The following is a 12187-nucleotide window of genomic DNA, read 5'->3' as shown; positions in this document are numbered from 1 at the left end:
CCAGGTGTGCTGCTCGCTCACGTGTGCCAGCCTTGGTTTGAGCCAGGAACGAAGCCTTCAACTGAGCGGGGAGGCATCACGGGACGAATCCCCTTGGACCTATGTCCAAACTATTGGTAGCAGTGGCGGTGGCAAGAGCCACCTGAACAACTTCCCTCCCCAGCCAACTACCCACCCAATCCCACTCTGTGGTTCCGCTTCTTTCCACTCAGACAGAGCAGAGAAACTCAAGCTGCTGCTGCTCAAATACTTTTTATCCAAACACAGACCTAGCAGGCCTTTTCTCAAGCCCCTTCCTCATGAAAACAAGCCTCCAGAGTGAGCACACCCCACTCTTTCGCTCTGTTTTTGTTGGAAAAAGTCATTTCTCAAACCCCTTTCTGACAAAAACAAACCTCTGGAGCGAGCACACTCCACTCTTTGGCTCCATTTTCACCAAGAAGGGGCTTGAGAAATGGCTTTTTTCGGTGAAACAGAGCCAAAAAGTGGGCTGTGCTCACTCTAGAGCAGGGGTAGGCAACCTTGGCTCTTTTATGACTCGTGGACTTCAACTCCCAGAATTCCTGAGCCAGCCATGCTGAGGGGAAAAGGAGATGTTTCCAAGCTGAGCCATGCTGGCTCAGGAATTCTGGGAGTTGAAGTCCACGAGTCATAAAAAAGCCAAGGTTGCTTACACCTGCTCTAGTGGCTTGTTTTTTTGCCAGGAAGGGGCTTGAGAAATGGCTTTTTCTGGCAAAAATGGAGCCAAAGACTGAGGCACACTTTCTCTGGGGGCTTATTTTCACCAGGAAAGGGCTTGAGAAAAGGCCTGCCGGTGGGGCACTTCAGAAATGGAAAGGTATCACATGGAGCTTCAAAACACAGCAAATACCTGCATTTTGAATAGCCCCTGAGGCGCTCAAATACTTGTTATCCAAATGGAGATCTCAGTCACACACAGCATTCCTTTCCATTTCTGTGTTTTGATAAAAATGTTTGAGCAGCAACAGCTTGCTCTCTTCGTGAGAGCAATCCTGCTCTATGCTGCTGCTTTCTTTGTTTCGGACAGAGCAGATAAACTGAAGCTGCCACCACCACTTGAGTGGGGAAGAGCACAAGGAGAAGAGCAGTCAGGATTTGTGCCACCGGCTGGTCAGACAAGGAGTAGGTTAGGTAGGGTACCTGGCTGGGGAGGAGAGCCACTCAGGTGACTGTTGCTGCCACCACTGCCGCCAGCAGTTTGGATGCAGGTCCAAGGGGATTCATCCTATGATGCCTCCCCATTCAGTTGAAGTCTTTGTTGCTACCTCAATCCATAAGATATTATCATAATGGATTCTAGCCCTATAGAAATGGGACAGCCAAGTAAATAAATTAGCAGGGTTGCAAGCCATCCCAATTCCTTCCTTAGAATGTAGCCTTAAAAGCTAAAACCAGCTTATATGGTAAGGATCATAATATGTATATATTAAAATCCAATTCTGTGGGTTTTAGAAGCAGCATTTGAAATATTTTTCTAGTCATCTTAAACCAAACTTCTTCTTGTTAAAATAATAATGCTTATCATTTAATACAAGGGTCTTCAAACTTGGCCCTTTTATGACTTGTGGACTTCAACTCCCAGAATTCCGGAGGAGGAATGAACATCTCGGCGGCACGATGTATTCCTTGGGGGCTCCCTAAGAATCGTCGCTTTCCAGCTGTTTGGGAAGGTCTGCCTAGTCCTGTAGGGACAGTGAAGAAGGGAAGGATAATTTGGCAGCACAGGAGGGTTTGCAATCTCCTGGAGAGCCGAATGGAAGCTTCCCAGACCAGCAGCTGTCAGACAGCCATTGCGAGCTGTCACAAGCTGGGTGTTTGCTTCCAAGAATCAAAAAGAAAATTGGAGAATCGCCTGGGTGAGCTGATCAAGAGATTGTTAAAAGGAGGAAAACTTTCTCTCTTAAATGCTGGAAATGCTGAGGGGTGGAATAAGAAGAATTTGAAGCCATGGAGAAAAGGGGGGGAGCAGACCCTTAGGCTGCTCCTGTTCCTCCTCTGGAATTTCAGCGGCAAAAAAGCGGAAGCAATAAATCAATAAATCAATGTAAAGACTGTGGAATTTAAAAAGCCTACTGAAAACAATTGGACTAATAGAACTGGTTTGACAGTAAATAACAGTAAAAGTAAACTGTTTGCTTTTTCCTTTAAGTGGGTTGCTTCTTTTTCTTCAGCTTCCTTCTTCTAAAGCAGAAGACTAAGTGACCCTGAACAACATCTGCTGGGCTCACTGATAAGAAGTGAGACATTAATTGCATTTATTTATTTATTTATTATGAGACTTATATACCGCTTTAAGTGCAAGCACTCTCTAAGCGGTGTACACCAGTAAGCAATGTATATATATATTTACATTGCCCCCAACAATCTGGGTCCTCATTTTACCTACCCCGGAAGGATGGAAGGCTGAGTCAACCTTGAGCCGGTGAGATTTGAACTGCTGACCTGCTGAACACAGTCAGCTAAAGTGGCCTGCAGTACTGCACTCTAACTGCTGTGCCACCTCGGCTCATTTAACACAGAAACTGTTTCTTGTTTTGGAGACTGGTGGAGGTTTTATTTTCAATCTCCTTCTTTTTTTTGGATTAAGGCACAAAGACCCTGAAATAAAGAAGTGTAAATTGTACTTTTTCCTGCCCTTGGACTTTTGAGGTGGGATTTTTCTTCTATTTTTGTTTCTTTCCTCCTTTTCTTGGAACATATTGGGATTATAATAGCACACTGACATTTGGATTATAAATCATTGGATAAGATGAAGAAGATCACAACACACCTAACAACAGCCCCCTCAACACTACAAAGTCTGGTGGTGCAGAAAACACTGGACTCTACAATACAACAAGATAAATTTAATATGGAACTGAAAAATATGATACAGGCATTACATACAGACTTCAAGGAAGGGTTAGGTAAATTAGAAGAGGAATTAAAAGAGGTCAAAGAATTGATGGGGAAAAGTGAACAAAGACTGCAACAAGTGGAAGGGAAAATTGAATTAATGGATAAGAGAGGAGATGGACAATCGACTGACATTAACAGATAGGAACCAGGAAAAAACAATTATCTCTCTAGAGATGGATAGAGCTGATTATTACTTAAGATTTCAAAATGTTGAAGAAGAAAAGGGAGAGAATTTAGCAGACGTGATGGCTGAAATATTAGCAGAAGCACTGGAGGAAAGCAAGGAAAAGATAATTAATGATACAGATGAGATATTTAGAATACATACTAGATATGCAACGAGAAATAAGCTTCCTAGAGAAGTCCATATAAGGCTTACTAAAAAAGCATTAAGGGCAGATATATTAGAGAAACTGAGAAATATCACAATAAAATATAAAGGAAGAGAGATAGTGATATTAAAGCAGATTCCAAGAAGAGTGAGAGACTTGAGAAAGGAGTATCAGTTTTTGGCAAAACTCTTAATTGAAAAAGGGATAAATTTTACATGGTTTACATTAGAAGGAGTAATGGTAAACTGGCAAGAACAGAGACACAGACTAGACACATTAGAGAAAGCAGAGCTTTTTTATGATCACTACTTTGGACAGCAAGAAGAAGAAAGGCTGAGAAGGGAAAGAGGAATTAGACATCAAGGAGATCAGATAGAGAAACAACGGGGTGAGTATAGCAAAGAACAGGAGGAAAGGGCGTTGGTAGAAGGAGTAAGGGCAAAAGAGGCAAAAGAGCAAAGAGACATGAGAATGATGAGATCAGCTAAAACATTAAATAAATAATCATGAAAGAACAGATAAAAATATTCTCAATAAATATAAATGGATTAAACTCAACCATAAAAAGGAAAAGAACACTAAATAAATTGGGGAAACTAAAAATGGACATAATTTGTTTACAAGAAGTTCATATTAGGAAACAACCTAAAAATTTATTAGAATATCCAAAATTGGGAGAATTATACACCTCGCGGACGAGAGTAAAAGAGGTGTGGCATTATATATTCAGAAAACAATACAAACTAAATGATATATTCAGACGAAGAAGGACGAATCTTAATGGTGGAAGTAATTATGAACTCTAAAAAATTATTATTGGTTGTGATTTATGAAAATCAAGAGAATTTTTATCTAAAATTACATAAGAAAATAATAGAACTGGAATACAAAAGCATATGTATGACTGGAGATTTTAATGCCTGAGTTGGATTATAATACGACAACAAAAAAATAAAATTCTAAGAAGAACACTTCCTAAATCCTTCTATAATATGGTGGATGAATTAAATATACCTGATGCTTGGAGAGAGAAATATCCGGAAAAGAAGCAATATACGTTCTATTCTAACAGACACCTGTCCTGGTCGAGAACTGATATGACATGGATGTCAACAGATTTATTTACAAATATACAAAATATAGCCATAGAAACAAGCACATGGGCGGATCACAACCCAGTTACAATCATATGGAAAGGACAAAAAAGAGAACAAGATGGACATTAAACCAAACTATATTGAATGAAAAGGATTTTCAGCAATATATGAAAAAAGAAGTACTTTTCTTTTTTAAGGAAAACAAAAAAGAAGATACTTCACTTCAAAATGTTTGGGATACGGTGAAAGCATACATGAGAAGACTTGCTATGACATATTTGGGGAAAAAGAACAAACAGAAAAGACAAAACAAGGGAAAACTGGAGGAAGAATATAAGACACTTGAGAAAGAATTACAGAAAGATACACAAAACAAAAAGATTAAAAATTTAATGGAACTGAACAAACATAAAATGAACTTACTAGAAAATGAAGAAGTGGCAATGAAAATAAAGGCAGCTAAGCAAACCTTTTTTGAGCATGCAAACAAACCAGGCAGATGGTTGACATTTAAAATTAAAAAGGAGAAAGAGAAGAGATGGATTAAACAATTGGAAGATGCTGAGGGGATTTTACAATATCGAAATGAAGAAAAGAAAAAAATAATCTGGGAATATTATGAGAACTTATACAAGCAACAAACAGTTTCAGATGATAGGATAAAACATTTTTTGGAAGAAACAGAGATACCTAAAGTGCCAGAGAAATTTAAAAAGCTATTAGAAGGGGAAATAACAATGATGGAATTAATAGAAACAATCAACAGACAAAAAAGTGGTAAAACACCAGGACCGGATGGACTACCAGCAGAGCTATATAAGACATAGCTGGAAGTACTAGGTAATGTAATGTTGGAACTTTATAATGAACTTCTTTCTGAAGCTAAGATAGCAGATTCGTGGTCCGAAGCTCTTATTACTCTCATACCAAAGGAAGAAACGGAAACACAGAAAATAAAGAACTACAGGCTGATTTCCCTACTGAATGTGGACTATAAAATATTTGCATCAGTAATGGCAGAAAGACTTAAAAAGTTTTTAAATGAATTTATACAATCAGATCAAAATGGCTTCTTACCCAAAAGACAGATTAGAGACAATATGCGAATTATATTGAACACACTAGAATATTATGAAAAACACCCCGAGAAACAGATGGCATTGGTGTTCCTGGACACACAGAAGGCATTCGACAATGTGAACTGGCAATTCATGATAAGCCAATTACAGACTATGGATTGTGGGGAGAAATTTATAAATGTAATCAGAACAATTTATAATAAGCAATCAGCCAAATTAATGATAAATGGAGATATGACTGAGAAGATCAATATTATGAAAGGAACAAGACAGGGCTGTCCCCTATCTCCACTGTTGTTTGTTCTGACATTAGAGGTATTAAATAGACGTATAAGACAGAATAATGACATAAAAGGGATGAAAATTAAGAGGGAAGAATATAAGCTACAAGCATTCGCAGACGATTTAGTATTTATTTTGAAGGAACCATTAGAGACAGGACTTGTATTAATAGAACAAATAGAAAAATATGGTGAGGTAGCTGGGTTGAAAATTAATAAAGATAAAACCAAAATGTTAGTGAAAAATATTACTGAAAAACAAAACAAAAAAAGAACTGGTGGGAAAATTAGATATACAGATTGTAAAGAAGGTAAAATATTTAGGGATCCACCTGACAGCAAGACGCACAACAATTAAAAAGGATAATTATCATAAAATTCCATTATAATTATCATCATATTCCACTGGAGAAGGAAATGGCAAACCACTCCAGTATCTTTGCCATGAAAACCCCATGGACAGTACTAAAAGGAAAAAAGATATGACGCTGGAAGATGAGCCCCTCAGGTCAGAAGGTGTCCAATATGATACTGGGGAAGAGCAGAGGGCTAGTACTAGTAGCGCCAGAAAGAATGAAGCGACTGGGCCAAAGCCGAAAGGACGCTCAGCTGTGGATATATCTGGTGGTGAAAGAAAAGTCCGATGCTGTAAAGATTTTTTCTCCATAGGAACCTGGAATGTAAGATCCATGAATCAAGGCAAGCTAGACGTAGTCAAAAAAGAGATGACAAGACTGAACATCGACATCTTAGGAATCAGTGAACTAAAATGGACAGGAATGGGTGAATTTAACTCAGATGATCATCAGGTATACTACTGTGGGCAAGAATCCCTCAGAAGAAATGGTGTAGCCTTCATAGTCAATAGAAGAATAGGAAAAGCAATACTGGGATACAATCCCCAAAATGACAGAATGATCTCAATTCGAATCCAAGGCAAACGATTCAATATCACAATAGTCCAAATCTATGCCCCAACCACTGGTGCTGAAGAGGATGAAATTGACCGGTTCTATGAAGTCCTACAGCACCTTATAGAATTAGCACCAAAAAATGATGTCCTTATCATCATGGGGGATTGGAATGCTAAGGTAGGAAGCCAAAAGATAACTGGAATAACAGGCAAGTTTGGCCTTGGAGTACAAAATGAAGCAGGGCACAGGCTAATAGAATTTTGTCAAGAGAATACGATGGTCATAACAAAAACTCTTTTCCAACAACCCAAGAGACGGCTCTACACATGGACATCACCAGATGGTCAACATAGAAATCAGATTGACTATGTGCTCTGCAGCCAAAGATGGAGAAGCTCTATACAGTCAGTAAAAACAAGACCAGGAGCTGACTGTGGCTCAGATCATGAGCTTCTCGTGGCAAAATTTAGGCTTAAATTGAAAAAAGTAGGGAAAAGCACTAGGCCACTCAGGTATGAACTAAATTATATTCCTGATGAATATACAGTAGAGGTGACAAATAGATTTAAGGAACTGGATCTGATAGACAGAGTGCCTGAAGAACTATGGATGGAAGTTCGCAACATTGTACAAGAGGTAGCAACTAAAACCATCCCAAAGAAAAAAGAAATGCAAGAAAGCAAAATGGCTGTCTGAGGAAGCTTTGCAAATAGCTGAGGAAAGAAGGGAAGCAAAAGGCAAAGGAGAAAGAGAAAGATACACCCAATTGAATGCAGAATTCCAGAGAGTAGCTAGAAGAGATAAGAATGCCTTCTTAAACGAACAGTGCAAAGAAATAGAAGAAAGCAACAGAATAGGGAGGACCAGAGATCTCTTCAAGAAAATTGGAGATATGAAGGGAACGTTTCATGCAAAGATGGGCATGATAAAGGACCAAAATGGCAGAGACCTAACAGAGGCAGAAGAGATTAAGAAGAGATGGCAAAACTACACAGAAGAACTATACAAGAATGAGATTAACATCCCAGATAACCACAGTGAGATGGTCATTGACCTCGAACCAGACATCTTAGAATGTGAAGTGAAATGGGCCTTAGAAAATCTGAGCAACAACAAAGCGAGTGGAGGTGACAGTATTCCAGCTGAGCTATTCAAAATCTTAAAAGACGATGCAGTAAAACTGCTACACTCAATTTGCCAGCAAATTTGGAAAACTCAACAGTGGCCACAGGATTGGAAAAGGTCAGTTTACATTCCAATTCCAAAGAAAGGCAATGCCAAAGAATGTTCAAACTATCACACCATTGCTCTCATTTCACATGCTAGTAAAGTTATGCTTAAAATCCTACAAGATAGACTCCAGCAGTATGTGGATCGAGATCTACCAGAAGTACAGGCAGGATTTCGAAGAGGCAGAGGAACCAGAGATCAAATTGCCAACATACGCTGGATCATGGAGAAAGCTAGGGAGTTCCAGAAAAACATCTACTTCTGCTTCATTGACTATGCAAAAGCCTTTGATTGTGTGGATCACAACAAATTGTGGCAAGTTCTTAAAGAGATGGGAGTACCAGACCATCTCATTTGTCTCTTGAGAAACCTATAAACTTATATGCAGAGCACATTATGAGAAAGGCAGGGCTAGATGATTCAAAAGTTGGAATTAAGATTGCTGGGAGAAATCAACAACCTAAGATATGCAGATGATACCATGCTAATGGCAGAAAGTGAAGAGGAACTAAAGAGCCTCTTGATGCGGGTGAAGAAGGAGAGTGCAAAAGTTGGCTTGAAACTCAACATTAAGAAAACCAAAATCATGGCATCCGGCCCTCTCAATTCCTGGCAAATAGATGGGAAAGAAATGGAGATAGTGACAGATTTTATTTTTCTGGGCTCCAAGATCACCTCAGATGGGGACTGCAGCCAAGAAATTAAAAGACGCTTGCTCCTGGGGAGGAAAGCTATGGCAAATCTAGACAGCATACTAAAAAGCAGAGACATCACCCTGCCAACAAAAGTGCGTATAGTCCAGGCCATGGTTTTCCCCGTTGCAATGTATGGCTGTGAAAGTTGGACCATAAGAAAGGCTGAGCGCAAAAGAATTGAGGCCTTTGAACTATGGTGCTGGAGAAGACTCCTGCGAGTCCCTTGGACTGCAAGGCGTTCAAACCGGTCAGTCCTAGAAGAGATCAACCCCGACTGTTCTTTAGAAGGCCAGATCCTGAATTTGAAACTCAAATACTTTGGCCACCTAATGAGAAGGAAGGACTCACTGGAGAAGGGCCTAATGCTGGGAAAGATTGAGGGCAATAGAAGAAGGGGACGACAGAGAATGAGAGGGCTGGATGGAGTCACTGAAGCAGTAGGTATGAACTTAAATGGACTCCAGAAGATGGTAGAGGACAGGAAGACCTGGAGGAACATTGTCCATGGGGTCGCGATGGGTCGGACACGACTTCGCAATTGACAACAACAACAACAACAACAATTATCATAAATTGAAAAGACAAATTGAAGTAGATTTGGATAAATGGAAAGATGTACAACTATCATTAATGGGAAGGATTGCGATAATCAAAATGAATATATTACCATGATTATTGTTTTTGTTTTCAACAATACCAATAAGATTAGATAAGAAATATTTTGAGGGGCTTAATAAAATAATCTTGAAATATATTTGGCGGGGAAAAAAGGCAAGGATTAATCTAAAAATGTTACAAGATACAAGATTGAGAGGTGGGTTTGGTCTACCTAATTGGGAATTGTACTATCAGGCTGCAGCATTATCATGGATGAGAGAATGGATCTTACTGAGGAATACAAGATTATTGACATTAGAGGGACATGATTTACAATTGGGATGGCATGCTTTCATATGGTATGGAAAAAACAGAATACATAGCTATTTCCAGAGACATTACATAAGGAATTCTTTATTTGTGGTCTGGGAGAAAGTAAAGAGAATGCATTATTTGAAGATTCCAAATTGGCTCTCAACTATGGAGGTGCTAATACACCCCAATATATTTAACATGGGAAACATTATAAGATATAAAGACTTACTAACAGATATGGGGGAGTTGAAAACCAAACAACAATTAGAGAAACAAGGAATAAATATGGATTGGTACATGAGAACACAAATACAATCTAGATATGAAAAAGATGTTAAAATAGATGGTGTTAATTTGGGGACAACAGAGTTAGATGAAATACTCATAGGAAATGGATTAAACGGATTAAAAAAATGTACAGTTATCTACTACATATGGAGTTAGAGAAGGAACAAGTGAAAGAGACAATGATAAAATGGACAAGGAATTTTGGATACATAATTGAATTAGATAGATGGCAGCAACTATGAGAAAGAAACTATAAATTGACAATGGCGACTGTGTATAAAGAAAATATGTACAAAATGTTTTACAGATGGCACATGTCTCCAGAAAGATTAGCTAAAATGTTTAAGGACAGGTCTATGAAATGTTGGAAATGTCATCAGATACCAGGTTCCTTCTACCATATGTGGTGGACGTGTGTAGAAGCTAAAACTTATTGGAATATAATTAGAACATGGATAGAAAAGATGATACAGCAACGTATAGAACTAAGACCTGAAATATTCCTGTTGGGTATTCTACCAGAGAAACACAATAAAGAGAAAACATATTTAATTATTCTTATAATTACGGCAGCCATGATTGTGTTTGCACAAAATTGGAAAGCACTGAAAGCACCCCCAGAGGAGAGGTGATTGGGAAAATATTGGAATGTGCAGAAATGAATAGACTAACAATGACAATTAAAGATAAGACAGAGTTAGACTACTATGAAATCTGGGGAACTTTTTATGATTGGCTGGAAAGAGAATATGGTTAAAAGATAGTTAACATCAATTTAGATGGAAGAAGAAGGAGCACATAAGGAGGGAGACCCAGGCGACACAGTATTGAATAACTGGAGGTTGTATAAATATTTATTGACATATATACCGAGAAGGTTAGATAAATAGAAGTATTAATGTAAGAGAAATTTAATCTTATTGTATATAATACAGATAGGGAAATTTGGAGAGAGGAGTTGCTCCGACATTACCCCTGAATTGTCTCTGAAGAGGGATGAGAGGGAAGAAAGGAGAGGAGAGAGAAAAGAGGAAAGGAGGGTAGAAGGAAGTAGGAAGGTTGGAGGAGAAGAGAAGTGGGGAGAAGTGGTGAAGGAAAGAGAAGAGGAGAGGAAGAAGAGGGAAGTAGGGAAGAGAAGAAAGGGAGAAAGAAGGTAGAGAAGAAGGAGTGTGGATACAGTGAAAGGGGAAATGGGTGAGCAACACCAAAAGTCATGTGTATGTATTTATTTCATTTTATTAAAAGTATCTTATATATGAATGTAAAAAGAATGTATGTTAACATCTGATAAATATCACGATATATGTATGGGGGAGAGTTTGGAAAAATAAAAAAATGTTTTTAAAAAAACTCCATCATGCCTGGCTGAGGAATTCTGGGAATTAAAGTCCACAAGTCATAAAAGGGCCAAGTTTGAAGACCCTGATTTAATATCTGCTAAAGTAAAACAAAAAAAATAGATTTTAGGTGAAATTAGAAACTGATTATGAAAATATCCAGAGGACTTGATTTGATTTGATAGTTCACTGTTTGTGCCTGCAAGAAATTGTTAAATAAGTAAATTTCTGCATACCCATCCCTATATCCCTTACCTTTGTTATCCTGTTGTGCATCTCACGGACTTTGTCAGGCCTCTCTTCTATATATTTTCTTAACAACAGAGTCTCACACTCCACCAGTTTACAGAATCCATGGTTAGAACAGAGTGAAGCACATGTTCTCCTCACCAACTGCCTTGCTTTTTCAAATGGTATTATGAATTTATCCCATTGCTGAAGTCTGGCAAACCTAAAAGATAAACTCACATGTTAGGTAGAAGGAGAATCAACCCTTCCCTTGTGAGATGTACAGAAACATGAGTTTTCAGAATGAAAGGAAATCGAGGCCAAAAATGTATAATCTTTATACTATCGTCTCCTTTCATATTTAAGGTTATTTAGAAATCTAATTATTTTCTCAGAAACCAACTAATGTTGGAAAAAAGAAATGGATGATGGAAGTTGATAGGAATGTGATTTATAAGACTGAGAATTAAAATTACATACACTATACACTATATTACACATAATTTTTCAGGTCCTTTTTTAGTTATAATGTTAGGCCTAATGACTTTAAAATGTTTTAATCATGGACTTAGAGCAGTAGTGAGATTCAGCCAGTTTGCACCAGTTCGGCAGAACCAGTAGCTAATTTTTTGTTGCTCAGAATGGACTTCTAGAAGCAGCATCCATAGAGATAACCGGTTGTTCACATATTTGAATCCCACCACTGACTTAGAGCATATTTCTTGGTGTACTATAACTATATTCAGGCATTATGCCTGACTGTAGTATAGTGCAGTAATTGTAATAACACAGATGGGCCCTCAAGTGCTGGCTTGAAATAGGAAAGGAGCAGAATCATGTAGAAACCTGCCCATCTTAACATAACACTTGAACAG

The 12187-nt window shown here is 38.3% G+C and overlaps 1 protein-coding gene across 1 annotated transcript in view; it reads right to left on the bottom strand.

Moving 5' to 3' along the window:
• The window catches only part of ADCY10 (adenylate cyclase 10), a 212712-nt gene that overhangs the window by 31896 nt on the left and 168629 nt on the right, over positions 1 to 12187 (bottom strand). The window contains 1 exon segment of the mRNA XM_039326127.1: positions 11340 to 11535. Coding sequence (XP_039182061.1) covers positions 11340 to 11535 — 196 coding nt within the window.

This window comes from Crotalus tigris, unplaced genomic scaffold (genome assembly GCF_016545835.1).
Source record: "Crotalus tigris isolate CLP2741 ecotype Arizona unplaced genomic scaffold, ASM1654583v1 scf7180000024339.11422700, whole genome shotgun sequence".
Lineage (NCBI taxonomy): Eukaryota > Metazoa > Chordata > Lepidosauria > Squamata > Viperidae > Crotalus > Crotalus tigris.
This window is presented reverse-complemented; position numbering and strand designations above follow the sequence as displayed.